Source organism: Filicampus tigris, chromosome 4 (genome assembly GCF_054856515.1).
Source record: "Filicampus tigris isolate MCC_2025a chromosome 4, RoL_Ftig_1.0, whole genome shotgun sequence".
Lineage (NCBI taxonomy): Eukaryota > Metazoa > Chordata > Actinopteri > Syngnathiformes > Syngnathidae > Filicampus > Filicampus tigris.
The window spans coordinates 14,875,322-14,894,296 of record NC_141220.1 but is presented as its reverse complement, the minus strand read 5'-3'; the positions used below and the strand labels follow the sequence as shown (position 1 = coordinate 14,894,296).

At 40.6% G+C, this 18,975-nt stretch overlaps 2 protein-coding genes and 1 pseudogene across 5 annotated transcripts; 1 reads left to right on the top strand and 2 right to left on the bottom strand.

Annotated features, from left to right (window-relative positions):
• Positions 1–80: 80 nt before the first annotated feature.
• Positions 81–7,027, bottom strand: LOC147148609 (patatin-like phospholipase domain-containing protein 2). 3 transcript variants are annotated; one of them, XM_086029062.1, is made up of 9 exons: positions 6,052–7,027; positions 4,294–4,526; positions 2,670–2,735; positions 2,378–2,587; positions 1,476–1,536; positions 1,288–1,392; positions 929–1,058; positions 630–695; positions 81–209 (listed from the first exon to the last, which is right to left on the bottom strand). In XM_086029062.1, exons 1-9 carry the CDS (start codon positions 6,236–6,238, stop codon positions 155–157), a joined length of 1,113 nt encoding a protein of 370 aa, XP_085885188.1. In that variant the 5' UTR covers positions 6,239–7,027; the 3' UTR covers positions 81–154. The 3 variants fall into 3 exon arrangements, with proteins under 3 accessions (XP_085885188.1, XP_085885189.1, XP_085885187.1); XM_086029063.1 differs by having other exon boundaries at positions 1,288–1,416; positions 2,435–2,587; XM_086029061.1 differs by having other exon boundaries at positions 1,288–1,416; positions 6,052–7,025.
• A 101-nt stretch (positions 7,028–7,128) lies between these two features.
• Positions 7,129–11,888, bottom strand: LOC147148608 (patatin-like phospholipase domain-containing protein 2; annotated as a pseudogene). The gene is made up of 6 exons (XR_015086387.1): positions 11,774–11,888; positions 11,347–11,580; positions 11,214–11,279; positions 10,118–10,327; positions 7,827–7,887; positions 7,129–7,756 (listed from the first exon to the last, which is right to left on the bottom strand). The product of XR_015086387.1 is annotated as a patatin-like phospholipase domain-containing protein 2 (transcript).
• Positions 11,874–18,129, top strand: LOC147148607 (uncharacterized). Its single transcript, XM_086028094.1, has 7 exons — positions 11,874–12,152; positions 13,460–13,584; positions 15,863–15,929; positions 16,057–16,213; positions 16,377–16,519; positions 16,590–16,700; positions 17,064–18,129. Exons 1-7 carry the CDS (start codon positions 12,000–12,002, stop codon positions 17,244–17,246), a joined length of 939 nt encoding a protein of 312 aa, XP_085884220.1. The 5' UTR covers positions 11,874–11,999; the 3' UTR covers positions 17,247–18,129.
• The last annotated feature ends 846 nt before the right edge of the window (positions 18,130–18,975 follow it).

The window sequence follows — 18,975 nt, the reverse complement described above, 5'->3', positions numbered from 1 at the left end:
TGTTTTTTTTTAAATGATGACAAAAATGTACCGTGAGCAAACTGTATTTTGCATAAGTTGCATGAGCCTCTTGCGGGAGATTAAATATTCACAAAATAGTTATTTATGTAAAATTCACAGGTGCATTAAATAAGCACATTTGTCAATATCTCTTTTAGGTTTTTTCAGAGTCCAAGTCCAATCTGCTGCATTTGTTCTTCATAGACACACTGGAAGGCACAAGAAAACAAAAAATGATCAAGCTCCATAATAACAGTTAATGGAACATTTGTTGTACTGACATTAAATAAATATAAAAGCCGTTAAAGAGAATTTAGTGAGGCCATTAAACAAATAAACATGCCATTCACACATACAAATGTCATGCAAAGATTTCAAATTCCAGTTGACCAATGAATTAATAATTAATTATATACATTTTTAAAAATGCCATTCATTAACTACACTAGTCACTGAATAGAAAAGCCAATTAAATAAAAATACATATTTAATAAATATACAAATATTCAATAAATAATTGTATTAAATAAAAATGGCATTCATTAAAATCAACAAATTAGATCTACATTTGCACAAGAAAAAGCCTGCATAGCAACTACATATGAGTTAAAAGCTACACGAATACACACCTACTGCAGTTGTTGCCATAGCAACTGCTACTTTGTCTTCGTAGCTTGTTGGTGGGTCTCAGCAGGCTGCAGATCAAAAACATGATTACAATACGTCACAAATTAAATAACCTTTTATAAACAAAGGAGGAAGAAAATCACAGTTGTGACTTGTTGCTATGCCGAATTCAACAGGTGTCATTATAACTGCTCCTATGCCCCACCCACTAGGCTGTTAAATGACAAAACTGTCATGATGTGAGACGTTTGCTTGTAACTTTGAACAATCTATATTAAGTTCAAAACATTTTTATCTTTACCTCTTTAAAAGGAATAAGATCAACTCAACGGCAAGCACCAGTGGCGCCAGCATGTAGTAAAACGCTTCAAGTGGACACAAGCCCTGTCTTCCAATTACATCACCTGCATCCCTGCACGCCACACACAAAACTGTTCGCATACACACACAATGGACAACATAATATTCAAGTTATTTTTACACTTTTCTTACATTTCACATGATCAAAATGTGACTTAAAACGGTTTTAATCATTTTTTAAGGTTTTAATTTCTATTTTTCTCTCATTGATTTGGATTCTATGTTTAATTTCAACTTGGGTATATTGTACAGTTTATATATATTTTTTATAATTGTTTCCATTATATTAGTTGGTTTCACCTCTCTTGATGTTGAACGGGAGGTTATGTGCATGTTTGTGCTCCAGCCACCAGTGTTCTTCCCCCAAAGCTGCCTTTATAATGTCAACCTTGTCCACCTGCTCGTCTGGAGAAGATGTTGCCAGCATATCTGGATCACATAGATTTGTGTTCAGAAAAAAAGGAAAGTTATTGAGATGAAACGTTTACCTTCTTGTCTCAGGAAGCAGAGAGCATCTGTGTAGCCACTGTAGAAGATCTCAGCCAGCTCCTGTGAGTCAAACATGGAGACAAACATTGAAATTATTGTATGAGTCCCAAACATGGAGTCAAACATGGACACAATAATGCAAATCAAACATTAATGTTATTATGTGAGTCCAACATGAGGTCAAACATGAACACTATACTGTGAGTCAAACAATGTTAGGTGATCACTATGTGAATCAAAGGCTTTACTGGGGAGACACGGAGTCAATCGCTGTACTTAAATCAAACTTAGGCACAATGTCAGTCAAACATGCCAAACATAGACAAAATCGGAGTCAAACGTCGCCACATTAGGAGTCAATAATGATGTTAAACACAACAATGTGAGTCAAACATGTAAAATCTGTGGTCAAATTTGGGCAGAATGTGAGTCAAACAGAGTCCAAAATTGACAAGATAATGTCAGTCAAAAATGGACAAAATTCAAGTCAAACAAGCTGTCAAACTTGGACACAGTGCGAGTCAAACATGATATCAAACTTGGGCACCATGTTATGAGCCAAACATGGACAAAACATGAGTCAAACTTGGAGTCAAACAATAAATCCAACTTGGGCACAATATTGCGCATCAAACATGGACAAAATGTGAGTCCAATTTGAGCAAAAACGGAGTCAAATATGGGCAGAATAACGTGAGTCAAACATGGCCGCAATATGAGTCAAGCAATTCACGAGGGTCAAACTTAGGTTCAATAATGCAAGTCACAAATGGATGCAATGTGAGTCAAAGATGACACAATGATGTGAGTCAATTGTGGAGTCAAACATATGACGTTTTATTTGATGGTGTACCATTAGCATGTCAAATTTGTGCCTTGGCTCAATAAAGTGGAACCTAACCTCTGGTGCAGGGGGCAGGAAGGAGGTGTAGATGCGTCGCACGTTCCCCGCGGTCACCTGGATGTTGAGGTTATTGCAGTGCACGGAGATGGCGGTCCAAGCGGCATCTTTGGGGCTGATGTCGCTCTCACTGGAGAATGGTGCCACCGTGATGGTGTTTCGATGCTCCAACAGCGGCATGTTGTTGCTCAGGGCTCCATCCATGTATAGCTTCGATAAATACCAATTGCTACTTTAGTGATAGAAAGAAAGGTAACAATAGTTGGGTTTTCCTTTTTTGGTATTGGCTCACCTGTCCTCGGTAGGAAGGTGGACTAAAGCCACAGTAAACTGGAAAGAAGCAGCTGCACATCAATACCTACAAACATAAACACGAGATGTAAGTCAAACATAAACACTATAATGTGGGTCAAACATTGACACAGTTTGATTCAGATGGATTTTAATACTGACGCAGTAATTAAAATTATTGGGACAAAAATGGAAACTATAATGTGACGCAAACATTGAAATAATAATATAAATCAAACGTGGACACACTTGAGTCAGAGATGGCATCAAATATGTAACAATGTGAGTCAAATATGGAGACATTTATGTGAGTCCAACATGGTGTCAAACATTGACATTATTATGACTCAAACATGGAGTTAAATGTAATCCACATGGTGAACCACATGGAAACTATAATGTGAGTCAAAAATGGATGCATGAAATGTCAGTAAAGTAAAAATAATATAATGTGAGTCTAACGATCTCAAACATGGATGCAAAACGATTCAAGACCACAGAGATTCAAACATCGACACTAATGCTAGTCAAATGTACAAAATAATATGAGTCAAACATGGAGTGAAGGAGACTCTATTATGCAAGTCAAATTAAATGGAAATGTGTTCATACAATGTGAGGCAAACATGGACACAATGTCAGTCAAACAGGGAGTCTAACATGACACAATATAAGTAAAGAATTCATGTGAATCAAACATGGAAACAATAATGAGTCCAACATGGAGTAAAACATGGACTCACATATGCGTGTAATAATTAGAGTCAAACATAGACATTATAATGTGAGTCAAACGTGTACAACAATACACGAGTAAAAAAAAAAAAAAGAATAAAAAATTAACATAATGCGAGTCAGACTTTAGATCAAACGTAGACAAAACAATTTGAATCAAACATGGACAAAATATGAGTCAAACACGGATGCACAGTCTGAGTCAAACATTGACACTGTCAGAGTCGGCATGGACCCTATAATGTGAGTGGAAAATTGAGCCAAATATGGACACGGTGATGTGGGTCAAACGTGGAGTTAAACATGGAGTCAAACAGAGTCAAACATGAATACACTGTTCCCCCACATATTTGCGAATTCACCTAATAGCAGATTAAGAACTACATTCAGGTGAGGGGAGGAGCTTCATTCAGCCAGACCACAGTAATATATAATTGAAAAATATTGCTTTGCCCCCATCTACTGACATATATAGGCAATTATAATTTATAAGCCTTTTTAGGAGGGTGTCGATTAATTCCGGGCAAACCCTGTATAATAAACTGAGTCATACATGGAGTCAAATATGTACGTATCAATTTCAGTTAAATATTGACACTATAATGGAGTCACAAATAGTCAACCATAGACCGAAGTGTGTCAAACTTGGACACACTTATGTGAGCCAAACATGGAATCATACATGGCCTCAGGATGTGAGTCATACATTCACATATAGTAAGTGAGTCAAACCTAGAGTCAAACACGGACAAGCTTATGTGATCCAAACATGGAATCAAACATTGACTCAACAATGTGAGGCAAACATTGACATGCGGAATGTGAGCCAAACCTGGAGTGAAAAATGGACCCAATAATGTGAGTCGAACACTCTTAAGTGAGCAGCCCACCTGTATGAGCTCCTCCTTGTTGTCAAAGTGGGACACCAGGACGTTGCTCCTGTCGCTCATCCTGGTGAGGGACACGCAGAGCCTTCCCGAGGCGCGCCGGTGAGCATCATCCGGAAGCTTCTGTCGCAGGGAGTCGCGCAGTGTTCGCAGGAGGCTGAAGGTTGGGTGGAAGACGCTCAGGCGATGCTTTCTCGCCTCTTTGGCCACCGCCAACACGTCCTCGTACAAATGTTCTGAGGACCCCGTTTTGAAACATCATCATTATAATAATGTAGCTATTTGTTGATGTTGCAATGTGTTTGTGTCAACTATGCTGTTGGCCTTGAACCTCACACTCAAACTGGAATCTGTTCCCAACTGTGTGTTAGTGCGTCAGTGAACCAATGAACTCTTGTTTTTTTTACTCTATGGACTTGAGTTCAATTACTGATATTACAGTACTACTACCCCTATTTGACCAGTGTCAACAAACATCAGAGGATGAAGGTATTTGAGAGGCAACGATCGCCCTATTCATTGACTGCATTTGCGCGTTTCAGCGACACTGACTCTCCACACTTCTTTGTAGCCACAGTTACATGTTAAATGATAAATATCTTGAAGTATTATTGGAAAACAGAATATACGAAGAGTTCATATGCAAAAGCCAACAAGTGCCATGTAAACAAAAATAGAGCCACACCAACTAGCTGATTGCCTGTCACAGCGTCATTAGACGGTACATTCCTAACCATGCAAAACCAAACAACTACTGCTACTATGTAAGCCAATCAACGAGCCCTTACGTATTTTCGCCATCACAAACTCATTCATCACGTATGTCATCAAACTTGTCTGAACTATGGCAAGCACTTTTCACATTTGACAGCTGGACTGGATATGTGTTGCATCTGTAGTGCAATTTTGGCTAGTCAAAAAGAACATTTCTGATATCTGAAATTACATTCTTCCTGTGTATTTTCAGGTATCTGCAACATCATTTCGCCTAAGACAGACAATCCGCAACGGGTGTGGTATGAGTACTACTACCGGAACGTGAAACAACCAGCGCCTAAGTACAGTTCAGTTGTATTTAACATTTTAGTATTTCCTACATTCAAACACTGTGTCAATCGTGCAACTTGGAATGCGAAGATTTTTTTTTAGGTGGTCCTTGGTTTCAAAAGTTTGTGAACCACTGGCCCAGGACAAACAATGTCACATTTTTCCATTCATGGGTATGTAAATTATGTGATGTACATGGTTATAATTGTTTGGATTTTTCATTATAGTTATTTTTATATCATTTTGACTTATCTTGTTTAAATTCAATTCGTTTTAATGGATTTTTAGAGTGGTCAGCTCTGGTTCTCACTGGTCATAACTTCAGTTCAAGATATCTTTAGTTCAACTCAATCCAAGACATCAACATGTTCATTCTCAGATATGTGGAAAGTTTTAACTAATTAAAATGATGTTGATACCTGTAACTAGAATGATAGCCAGTCAAAATGATGTCAAATCAAAGGAGTCCACCGCACACTGTTGACAGTTCATATATAATTCTACCATGCTGCTCGGTGTGTGTGTGTGTCTTGGTGGTTACCACAGGAGTCAGTAGGTTAGGGTTAGTGATTAGAGGAGTTGGGGTTGGGGTTAGAGTTAGGTTTAGGGTTTGAAAAAGGGTGGTTATAGTTAGGGTTAAGGGGTGAGTGTTATCGGTTAGAATCATGTTCACCATCACTGTTATGGGTTCATTTTAGAGTTAGTCTTTCTCACCGATGGGAAGTCCCACGGTCAACGCCGCGGCCACCAGGCATCCTGACGACGCCCCGCAGATCTTGGAGGCCCCGTGCACCAAATGCGGCGCTCTCTCCAGGATGCACGTCACCGCTCCCAGGTAGTAAACGCTACGGAAGCCGCAGCCCGCAAAAGAAATATTCCACTCTTCACCCCGGGCAAACATCCTCTCAACTCTTTGACGTCTCACAAACAAGCTCTCATTCTCATACACACACACACGCCAGTGTTGCGCAACATACAAGATCGGCTTACGACAGCGCTGTATTCATAACAGCAAGGCAGGGGCAGGGTTCATAAAAATAATCTTAATGTTGGTTCCTCCTCCAGGATCAAAGTACTCAAAATAATACATTTGAAATGTGTAATCGTTATATGGATATAATTAAATAGGAGTCTGTAAGAATAATCATGTATATCATGATTCGTGTGTTAGATTTGAGTTGGGATTCTTTGATCACTATACAACAGGGTAATCATTGGGCTCCAGGACAGAGCCGTGAGGCTAGCTATTTTCATAACAAAATACTTCTTTCAAAGACGGGGTCGACACTCAATCTCAGGGTCACTATGGGGGTTGGCCCTTTCAGGCCTCCTACTGAAGCTATTTTTAATACCTCTTGTTGGGGATTTCTTTTGTGGGCTTATTGGTCAGGCTTTGACCCTTATTTTCCTAAGACAGTACCATGTCCCCATCTGAGATTCTAGAGTAAGTTCATATGTTAAACAAACTAAGATAGTGACGAAACATATTTCTCAAACTGATTTTGGCTGGCAAATGCAACAAATTACAGGTGTAATAGTTCAACAAAACAATTGGATGTTATTGGTAGAGAACGCTGAAAGTCGAGTCAATTTTAGTTGCGTTACGTGTTTAGAACCAAGACCGTTATTGCGTATCATACCTGCGAAAATAGATCACAATTGTCTTATGGAAGTTATGACCAAAACAAATCCAAGTTCCACCTGCATTTCCTGGGATTCAATTTATCCACACCCTATATAGGATAAGCGGTTTGGAAGATGACATGACAATTTATCCACTGGCAAGAGCTGTGCGGGATAAACCTATCTTTTTGCCCAAAAATAACTTTTCTTGGATGAATCTCACCGGTACAGGCCCACGTTTGGGGTCGATCAATGACACCTGGTGCGCCCACCCAGACTTGCATGCTACACTTCTCATCCCGCGCAGTGACGTGTGGTGATTACCTAACAACACGGCCCCGGAGGGGTCCCTCACCAGGGCCATCGATGGCCTCAGTCTCTACATTACATCCGAGGCAGATTTGGAGTGAGAATTTAGTTGCGTAGTTCCCTTGAACAGAAACATTTATGCAAACAACATTGTGGCTTGAGCAAGTCAGAATTAACTGAAATACTAGTCGTGATTAAAGAAATAAAATCTCCACATAAAGTAAGACCCAGCAGACTCGGAGTGACAAATAAGTCACAAAACGGACACACAACATTGTGGAGCGACCACATGTTGACATGTATGTGGTAAATTGTGGGTTACCTTTTTGGAGGGTAAGTGGGAGGTTCTCTATGACTTGCGGGTTTAGCCACCAGTGCACCTCAGAAGACTCCAGAACTTTCACTGGCACCTCAACCATATCACAACATGTTGGTTTGTGTCAAAGGGCCTCCAAGCTCCTTGGGAAAGGGTCACAGTCTATAAGATCTGCACAGAGAATTTTCAAATTAAAATTTATAGATTTGATTAAAAATTAGTTAGGTGATTTTGCCTTTACTGTTATCTTGCAGGAAGCGGAGTGCATCCGTCCAGCCATTGTTGCAGATCTCAGCCATGGTCTGTAAAAAAATATTTGCTTGGCAATCTTATAAGAACACAGACTACAGTGACAAAAAAAGGCAAAACTACATATTAACTCAGACCTCTCACCAGGCGGGATGATCCTAAACTGAAAAAGATGAAGTCACAAATGTTAGGCAATGCAGTTCCAGCCAAGACCTGTAGGTGGCTGTCATTGGCCGTAAACAACTACTAGTGGACTCTATTGTGGACTAAACATGATTATTGTGCACAGTTCAATCTTCTGAATCTGCGGGGATCGCTGCCCCATTGGGTTCCAATTTAAGTAGACTAAAAAGTGAAAATAAATTAATCTTCACCCAAAGATAGTTGCTATCCACTTCAAAAGTTTTGTCAAAATGTTCCAATCAAACTTAACAATAAAAAGTTATTTAAAAAAATATCACGGTCATCATAATTTGTTTAGCTGCCATGGTAGCTGATCACTTTATTTATCTTACATTACATACGTAAGATAATATACTTATGTTGTGTTATTTATAACAGGGGTTAAAATGTGTAAAAATAGTTTCTTTTAATAGAAAAATAACACATACCTTTCTGTTTATTAGTGAATTGTTTTAATTTGAATTATTGAATGAATTAAAACAAAAATGGCAGAAATGTGCATGTAAAGTTTGTAAAGAAATTGTAACTAATAAAAACAAAAATTCATTCTCATAATTGATGTTATTTATAAAAAAAATAATACTGTATTTGTTACCAATTGTTCCCTAAAACAAATTTAAAAATCACAAAATTTGCATCTAAAATGTAAAAAAACAAATGTGAATAAGTAATTCTCTTCACTAATGTTATTATATTATATATTATTACTATACATATTAATTGTAATTAAATGTGTAAAATTATTCATTATACTAAACTTTTTAACAAATCGATAAAAGATTTATTCAATTACCGGTAGATAAATTCATACAAAATCAATAAAAGAAAAAGAAAAACGTTTTAATTCACAAAGTATGAAGAAAATGTCTACACTACAATAATTCAATTTTATATGACTCTCGATAATGTTAATGCTCGGTGGGTCGGATTAAAGAACGGAGTTGGCTGTATGTGGCCCACCGGCCATACTGTGCCCACCCTAACCCTAATCATCATCATCAATATGTGCCCTGTGACAGCCTGATAAATTGTATTATTATGATGTGAATTGTGCTCTGCCTTCTTAGCCAAATCTCCCTTGAAAAAGAAACATCGGTCTCAATTGTTTTTTTATTTTCTGGTTAAATAAAGGTTTTGATTTATTGACTGACTGACTGACTGAACGGAGACCCAGAAGTCGGCTAGGATAGGCTCCAGCTCCCCGCAACCCTGACCAGTAAAGGTGGTATACAAAATGCACGGATGGATTATATTGAAACATTCTGGATGGGATCGAACGAATGTTGTCTTTTTTCACCATTGCTATATCTGCTGGATTGGCGGGAGATTGCGAGTAAAATAACTAAAAGTGGAAATAAATTCCTCAATCAACACTTACAATGGGCTCTGCAGCGAAATTTTAAAGCCTTTGAAATCACTTCTATACGTTACTAAGGAGAATGGGGTTGCTTCCGTTGCCAACCCCTTGCGCTGTGCTAGCTCTAACGCTATTGTTCAGAGTACTTTGTAGTTGAGCTGTATATTATATCTTATACAGATTCTACATTTTATTCATTTTTTTTTTGTTTAACTACAAAAGTCAATTCAGATTTCACCTGTGGGCCCATTCTAATCACAGTTTGCCACACTAGACTGCATTTGACCTTAAGTGAAACTCAGGGCGATCAGATACCATATTCCAATGAGAGATTTACATCTTGTGGTAGAAACAGCCAGGCGCCAAGAAGTATGCATACACAGACAAAGACAAAGTCTAAACAGAGATAAACATTCATAGGTGATAGGTAAAGGCTAATATTTGGTCTGACTAACCTACCGAGACAAGACTGATGCTCAGGAGGTTCTGTAATATTTTTGCATAATCATTAAGAAGTAATATGAGCTATTCATTCTCCAGTCCATTGAAGGTTGTGAGGCAAAGTGCACCGTTTTTGGGGGGGATTGTCTTAGACACAAGCCTGTTACTACTTTGTAAAATAAAACCGGACTAATAAAACCATTTGTGTCCAGACGTTTCTTCATTATTCTTCATCGTTATCCTGACAACATTCAGGATTTTCAGGATCATTCCACATCAAAAAATTCACTTCACAGTCTTACCTCCGGCTGTGGTGGGAAGAAGGTGCTGGTCACTCGGTACATGTTCTCCGAATTGACCTGAATGCTGACGTTGTTGAAGCGCACCTGGTGGAAGCTGGGCGTGTTCGCCTGCGGGCAGAGGTCGCTCTCACCGGCGTACGCCGATACAGTGATGGTGCTCCTCTGGTGGCAGTGGGGCAGGTTATCGCTGGCCGCGCCGTCAAAGTAGTGCTAACCGGGAAGGGGGATTGTTATTGTTGACTAGTCATACTAAATGGGCTACTAAAAACAATTTTGTCTTAGACCAGCCCGCACACCAGTTTGCGCGTGCGGCTAGTGCATGCATGTGTGTTCATAATGTACGTGTGCACACATGTACTGCTCTCTACAAAGACTTGATTCCCATCGTTCAAAGTGAAGAGCCATTCAAAAGACTAGTTTAGTTCGGCGGCCATTTTGTCTTCTGTCGACTGAAAATGACATCGCAACTGCTCACAACGACCAATCACGGCTGACGTGTTCTCTGAATCTGAGCCGTGATTGGTCATCATGAGCAGTTGTGATGTCATTTTCAGTCGACAGAAGACAAAATGGCCGCCCCCAGAAATAGCTAAAAACAAGTGCATTTTGCTGCTTAACTTATATTCCACAAACGCAAAATTAATCAGAATGCCGTGATTCACCTAGTGGGCCTGCTGGGAACATATTCTTGAAAAAAATATGTTTGGGTTGACTTCCACTTTAAATGCAATACCGTTTCCTTCCTGTTCATTTCCCTCTTCTTCTGCATCTTTGTTCTGCTTCTGTTAGCTAGTTTTTGCCCAGTTGCTAGCAAATGAGTGATAGGCAGTCTTTTATTTTACACCAGTGGATATACTGCCACAGTTTCAGCAAGGATTTTTTCCCACAGATAATTTGACTAATGTACTACTGTCAGGTCATGCTGACATATGACAAAAAGGTTTGTTTGTTTTTTGTAATTGCAAAATTTCCCACACTCGTCAGACCAACAGGCTGCTTGATACTTCCCAAACATTTCACCCAATCAGAAGCCTGAAGAAAGTCAGTTGCGGAAAAAGGCACAACCAGAAATTAATTTCAAATGCTGCTCACTCACCATGCCTCGGTAGGTAGAAGGAATGACTCCACAGTAGAAAGGGACGAAACAGCTGCACAAAAGTGCCTGGGAAAAGTCAAATTGTTACATAAAAACTGTGTGAATAAAAAAAATAAAAATCACTCCCCACCACCTGAACGAGCTCCTCTCTGCTGTCAAAATTGGACACCAGGACGTTCCTGCCGTCCGACACTCGTGTCAGAGAGATGCAAAGCTTCCCGGAGGCACGCAGGTGGGCCTCGGGCGGCAGGCAGGCCTAGCAGCAAGTCCTTCACCAGCTGCAGCAGGTTGTAAGATGGATGCGGTGGGCCCAGATTGTGCTTCCGGGCCTCCTTCGCCATGTACATCAAATCCGTACAGCATTTCTCTGCGGGGAACAATGACAAGGCAGCATTTTATTCAATAAATGGACAAAAGTATTGAGGCACACTTAATAAATCCATTTGAGCTCGAAAATCTGAAACTCTGTGGAAATGTCAGCGGTTTCATAGTTAGGGTTAGACTGTACATATATATATGTAAAATAGTGTTAAAACGTGTGCTTGTATTGTGTCCATCACCTGTGCTCAATGCGTTGTCATCCAAAGGTGAGCCGATGGGAGTGACGTCACAACCCAACCTCTCTGATTGGACGGGGTCTTCACGTGGCTGCAAACTGTCAAAATAACAGTGCATCCCACATACCAATGCGTCCTCCTTTTAGGCCACGCTGGCATTGCAGTTTTCGGGTTACTTTTAGCCTGTTCTTGTTTTTCGCTTTGTTTTTAGACGTTTTGATTCGTAACGATGAGCATCCCGGTGGTTGACTTTAGCGCGGCCAGCCTGAGCGTCGAGGATATTTCCGACGCAGATCTCCACCAACTGAGCAGAGAATTAAAAGTGGCTTTTGTGGAAGTGGGATTCGTCTTCTTGAAGAATACTGGCATTGCGCAAGCGGAGGTGAGACTCAACAGAGATAGTAGTTGTAGTTGTGGTGGTAATAATTAACAAAACAAAAACAAACAAAAACGGCGAAGGATAAAGGCCAGTGGAATTCCAGGTTAACTGAGTTACATTTTGTGGAAAATGTATGCTTGTAAATGATGCCAGTAAAATATTTAAACGTATGTCTCGCTAATCTTTAACACTCTATATCAGGGATGGTAACTTAAATGATGCAAGGGGCTACAATTTTTCATCAGTGGGGCCACATAGGACCACGCACTTCCTAAGCTGATTTATGACAAAAATGCTATTTTAATTGGACAAAATACGTGCTCTTGATATACTTCATTTTTGATAGTAGATTTTTAATGCATGTAGTATAAAAGATTCACTATCATATTCTCCTAACCCAGGGCTTGAGGCAAACAACAAAATTACCTCACGTTTTTTTTCGCAGTGCAAAGGATCCCTCTGGCACTTCATTGGGCTGAACATCAACACTTATATAATAGGTCTGCATAAAAAAATTGTCAGCACTAAAATTCACCCCCGTAAAAGAATCTGTAGTGATTTTAAAATACTAATATAATTGAATTTATAATAATAAAATAGGGCGGCACGGTGGTGACTGGTTAGCACGTACGCCTCACAGTTCAGAGGTCGTGGGTTCGATCCCGGCTCCGGCCTCCCTGTGTGGAGTTTGCATGTTCTCCCTGTGCCTGCATGGGTTTTCTCCGGGTACTCCGGTTTCCTCGCACATTCCAAAAACATGCATGGCAGGTTAATTGAACACTCTAAATTGTCCCTAGGTGTGATTGTGAGTGCAAATGTTTGTTTGTCTCTGTGTGCCCTGCGATTGGCTGGCAACCAATTCAGGGTGTCCTCCGCCTGCTGCCCGAAGACAGCTGGGATAGCACGCCTGCGACCCTTGTGAGGACAAGCGGTATAGATAATGGATGGATAATAAAATATGTCTGTTTTTATTACTCTTTTGCTAGCTTGTGCATTTAATATTACTGTTACGCGACGGAGACAACTTGACATGCATTAAGAGTCAGTCATGGATGTAAAGAATCCAGTCACTTTTCATTTAAAAATAAAATGTTTTTCAGCCTTGGATAATAAATAAACCGGAAGTGCTGTACATTTTTTTGTTGTTGTCTTTCTTTCATCTGTGCGGTCCCCTTACACATGAGTACACAGTACACACCCATATACACGCGTTTGTAATTTAGGCATCTCTAATTTTAGTACATTTTTTTGTTATGACTTGTTGGTGTTGGAATGAAGGAAAACAAGTAAAAGTGAGTATTTCCATGCAGGCTGATCACGTCATGAATGCTTCCAGACGGTTCTTCCTGCAGCCTGATCAGTTCAAGAGGCTGTTCAGCAAGAATTCCTTCCCAAACAATCCCCACCATGGCTGGGTAGCTTCGGAGAGTGAAAGGTATTTTGTGTACGTGTGTTTGGTTTAATTTTCTGGTGTGTGAGTTTGTTTTAGTTGTTTAGAACCACCATTACATAAGAAGATGTGATCAAAATGGAATAATGTGTATTTTTACTGATAAGGCACTCAAACTGTTATCAGCTATCCAATCATTAGCTTATGCAATAGAGGGACCACTGTGGTGAGAAAGTGGAGCCTCGATTGAATGAACCCGGAACCAATGGACTCTGCTTTTAACAGACAGAAAATACTTTTATACAGTAGCGGCCAAAATCTGTTGGCTCTCGAAATGGCTGCTATTTTACTGACGGTGTGGCACAATTAAGACAGAGACTGTGCACATATTTCCGGGTTGTGTCGCTGTTGTCACATACTGTATATACCAGCGGTCGGTAACGCGCGGCTCTGACGCTGCATGCGGCTTTTCGTCCTTATGCTGAGGCTCTGCGTGGCTTGGGGAAAATGAATTATAAGTGTCCGATTGAAGTGCATGTTATTCGTCTCAAAAACGTGTATCATGTCTTCTTATTAAATCAAAGTTTTTGGCCACTTTCATGTGTGGTTCATCGGATACCGATCTGATTTTTTGCAATGCAACCGCAGTCTGAACTGTGCCAGGTCGCATAGCTCCGACATTGATGTCATCCGGAGCCCAAAAATGCTCTCCGCATGGGCGGAGAGACTAAAGTTCTGGCAGCGGGGAGATCGACTCTGCAAAGTTGTTTTGTGTAACAGTATTGACTTTATATTTGACTTTAATTTAATCCCACTTGAAGCATAAAGTGGTAGTAGTAATTCAGCCATGGCTCAGATCGGCTCATTTTTTACACCGGGGTTATGACGTGATGTCATCTTTACTGACGTCTCCATGAAATGAGATCAAAAAGCCTCACCTCATCATTTCCCCCAATACTGCATTTCTACCTTCTATCGAATCTCTTCAACTGTCGAAATGCTCCGACACGCTGCACCACATTTACTTCCGCAAACACAAGGTCGTGGGTGAGTCGTCTCCTCTTCTGCGCAAGCGGGTCACTTTCGGGAGGCACACACACACCAAAGACACCAACATCGCATTTATAAATTAATGTAAAATGAACGCTTACACAAGAAAAAAATGATTTTTTTAAAAGAACCCATTTTTTTCAAGAATATGTTCCCAGCAGGTCCATTAGTTGAAACACGGCATTCTGATTAATATTGCGTTTGTGGAATATGAGTTGAGTAGCAAAATCCACCCCTTTTTATCCATCTCAGGGGGCGGCCATTTTGTCACCTCTGTCGACTGAAAATGACATCACAGTTGCTCATGGCTCAGGTAACGACCAATCACGGCTGACCTGTTTACTGAAGCTGAGCTGTGATTGGTCGTTACCTGAGGCCTGAGCAGTTGTGATGTTATTTTCAGTCGACAGAAGTGACAAAATGGCCTCCCCCAGAGATGAATAAAAACGGGTGGATTGACTCTTATTCCACCAACGCAATATTTATCAGAATGCTTTGTCTCAACTAGTGCGCTTGCATAGAACATATTCTTGAAAAAAAATATGTTTGGGTTGACTTCCGCTTGAATGACAGCATCTTACAGTCCTGTGTAAAGATGAAAGTGACTTCCCAGCCCTAATTTGCAGACTCTACATGTGCGCAAAGGTTCGGGAGCAGAAGTCCCATTCACCAGGTAAAATAAATATTCAGGCAGTTATTTTGCAAATATTTATTTTTATTGTTCAGTGAAATAGTGCTCTTTTTTTTCCTCATTGTATTTGTCTACAGTACACGCTCCGAAAGCCAGGATGACGGCTCACTGCATTTTTGTTTGCACTTTTCTTATTTCTGGCTGTTGTTTATTCGGAACAAGCTCTCGTGATGTAGTATGTGTGCTTATCTCTCACATGTGCTGCTTTTTGGGACAGAATACAGTTGGTTTTGACAAGCCCTTTTCAATGGCATGGTGCTGAAAAAAGGAGACACGCTAAAATGCCGGCTCATGAACGCACCATCAGCAAGGTTAACTTTTGATAAGCTTTAAAACTTTACCGTTTCAAGCTTTTTAAAAATATTTATGTGGAATAATTTTGTACTGTACTGGGCATTAACGGACAATTGGCTTTAATGGACGACCCCTTCCTCCTATTAGTCCGTTAAATCAAGGTTCCACTGTAGCAAGATTTTGTCCAAATACCATTTGGGCAGACCATGGGAATGAATGTATTAATTTTTGTCACCTTTTAAACAATGAACAAGAGTTGTTTTTAATTCTGCATTTGTACACATTCAGTTTAGATCCACAAAACCCAGGAGATCTAAAAGAAGCGTTTAACCTGACTTCACTGCATCCTGACATAGTAAGCATTTTGTTCTGTGTGACTGCGTGACAGTACAATCTGCTTTTATAGCGTGCCTTGCTTCAGCATGAAACATTAACTATTCCCAATAAAATAATGACTCATTGTGATTTCTTTTCCTCTGTAGAAATGGCCGACATCCGAGGCGGCCCCGGGATTCCGGGAGACCCAGATGGCTTTTTTCCACCGCTGCAAAGAGCTGAGCTTGCGCGTTTTGAGGGTGATGGCCCTCAGTCTGGATGTGGACCCCGATATCTTCCTGAGCGCACACCGCTTAATTGGAAGTACGATACACTTCGGAACACTTCTTTGCTGATTTAGTCAGGGGATCTGCATTGCTATTGCAATATTTAATGTATTAATAATGTAAATGTTGGTAAATGGTGTTCTCCAGAGAAGGGCATTATGCAGTTATTTAAAATTGTTCCTTGTTGTGTCTCGTCGTAGCTGAAGAAAACTGCACGACGCTACGTTCGCTTTACTACCCACCGGTGAAATGCGAGCAAGCCAAGGAGGGTCAGCTGCGATGCGGGGTGCATTCAGATTACGGGAGCATCACTTTGCTCTTCCAGAGCGCAGGGGGTTTGCAAGTACGGCAACAAAAATCATTAAGATGTATTCTAAATGTCATTCCCTAACATGTGTGTCGTGTGTGTTCAGGTGCGCCATCGTTCCGGTGAGTTCGTCTGCGTTCCTTGCGTGCCGGGAGCTGTTCTCGTCAACATCGCCGATCTAATGCAGCGTTGGACCAGCGACCATTTTGTCTCTGTGGTGAGCACTTTCAAAACAAGTACAGAAAACTCAAATATCAAAAAACTTTAAGAGGATTTATCCGTATTTAGTTTTTTTTTTTTTTTTGTGAGGGATGTTGCGGAGAGTAGTGTATTTCCAAGTAAAAAGTTCTATTTTTTGTTCGGGAAAAATGGGTATTACAATTATATATTGCCGGAATAGTGTTAATTATCCATTTGTTTTAGTATAAGTGCTAACATTTATCCAACCTTTTCACTTATTTAAAATATTTCCTAAAGTGACTGGAACTTGGGCAGAAATGCAGTTAGCAAATAGGAGGGAGGGTGGCGGTGGACACATAATGAGACCATACAAAGCTTGTCATTCATATGTGCCCCTCAGCTCCACAGAGTTTTGCTCCCCCCGGCCGGCGACTGCAACAGCACCCGCCAGTCTCTGGCCTTCTTCGTCCACCCTGACGACGAGAGCGTGGTGAGCTGCATCGACGGATCTGACAAGTACCCCCCGGTGCGGTCGGGCACCCACCTCATCGAGCGGATAAAGAACACCTATGGGCGGATGTGAAACCGCCGCCAACGAGCAGTGTTATTCACTTTACAGCGACAAAAACAACCAATGAAAAGTCAGTTGAATCTGGTGCCTGCGCTGGACATTCCTCACCACCATGCAGACAACTTTTGAGGACACACCCCTTGCATGCACTGTGTTTCAGTGCTGAACTATTGCATTGAATCCCCCTCACACCACTAGGCCAATCCAATGTTACTGGGTACACACATTTGATCGATTAACCAATAAGGGGAAAAAATGAAAGCCTCCTGAAGTGCTTTAGTGAAGACCCTCACTTTAACTCATTTTGAACAGCGATGAATAAATTAATTTCAACCTGAAGAAAAGACAAAATACCTTAAAATTAAATGAACCAAGCATGGAATGCAACCACTAAAACAAATGTTTGTGTTCAGTGGGGATGTATAATTTCACTTGATCAATCGTGTGCTAATTTTTGTAGTGTAAAGGTGGACAACCCCCTGAACTGGTCGCCAGCTAGTTGCAGGGCACACACACCGTCACTGAGCAGGAACCGATCCCACGCTGCCCACACAAAGGTCAGGCGAGACCACTACACCATCACCGACCCTGAAAACCATTTGTTCATTTGTTTTTTTTGGTCATAGATTAATTGTTTATTTCAAGTCCCCGGGGGAAGAAATGCCCCACAAAAGTAGAAAGTTGCGCCTCAAATGAAGTCACTGATTCGCAAAATGACTCCACAACAACAAAGAATCAATTTTGAGTCATGATTGTGAAACACTTTACAGCCATTTCGCCTAAATATGCCTAGCTGTCTCATTAGTGCATTGCAGTGGCATTTTAAGCGCCGTCTTTTCAGTATGTTACCTGTCATACAGAACTGTACTTGAACTAAAGAACTTTGTCGACCAAAGCCCGGTTGTTAACTCAGTTATTTTCTAACCATTGGTTAAGAGGATTTCACTGACTATTAACTTTAACGGCACCGTTATCTTGTTGTTTGAAACTCAGTTAACTTTAACAGGCTGTCAAGTTGACGTTAAAATTAAGACACCTGAGGACCATCGCTAACTTTTCAACCGTGTGGTTAACTCTCGGGCCCAATCCCAGTACACACACTACACCCTACCGTCTTCGTAGTACAAGTGGAAGTGCATTTAGTCTTTTACATTATTATTGATATGACAATTTTAAATGTTGGTACTGGTTTTCGCAAGGCTCATGGAAGATTGATTTGCTTCTGAGGGCCACATAAAATGATGTGACAGGCCAGATCTGGGCCGTGAGCCTTGAGTTTGACACCTGTGGGCTGAGGGCCCGCGGGTGCGGGCCGAATCGAAGTGTGGAACAAGAGCGCACCGTGTCATCACAACGTCATCATCCACCATTTTGGAGGCTACGGCGAGTTGTAAGCAATTCTGTGAAGGCTGCGTAATTGTCGGATACCTTTGCAAGTCAAAAACATATTAAAAACCACCAAAAAATGGTGGGAATTTACAAGGACGAACTAGACCACGAAGCCAGAAAACGATACCTTGCAAAAATACACAGTTTGATGAATGGTATGAATCGCTAGGAAATTGAATGGAGTGGAGCTGCGACCTGATATTACATGGATGTGGACCTTCTGTCTGGAAAAGAGTCGTAAATACTGTACAATGTGGTAAATACAAATCAGTTTGCCCCAAAAAAGGAAGTACTGAATACATTTAAATTTTGAGGGAAAATGTGTGAAATTTACTGGCAAGAGTGACCAAAC

Coding starts and splice junctions, on each gene's coding strand:
- LOC147148609 (XM_086029061.1), bottom strand. CDS start 6,238: ATGTTTGCCCGGGGTGAAGAGTGGAATATTTCTTTTGCGGGCTGCGGC. Junction 2,588..2,669: donor CACCTTCCTACCGAGGACAG/GTGAGCCAATAC, acceptor TATTTATCGAAG/CTATACATGGATGGAGCCCT. Junction 696..928: donor ATCTTATTCCTTTTAAAGAG/GTAAAGATAAAA, acceptor TTTGATCTGCAG/CCTGCTGAGACCCACCAACA.
- LOC147148607 (XM_086028094.1), top strand. CDS start 12,000: ATGAGCATCCCGGTGGTTGACTTTAGCGCGGCCAGCCTGAGCGTCGAG. Junction 12,153..13,459: donor CTGGCATTGCGCAAGCGGAG/GTGAGACTCAAC, acceptor ATTTCCATGCAG/GCTGATCACGTCATGAATGC. Junction 16,701..17,063: donor GCGACCATTTTGTCTCTGTG/GTGAGCACTTTC, acceptor TGTGCCCCTCAG/CTCCACAGAGTTTTGCTCCC.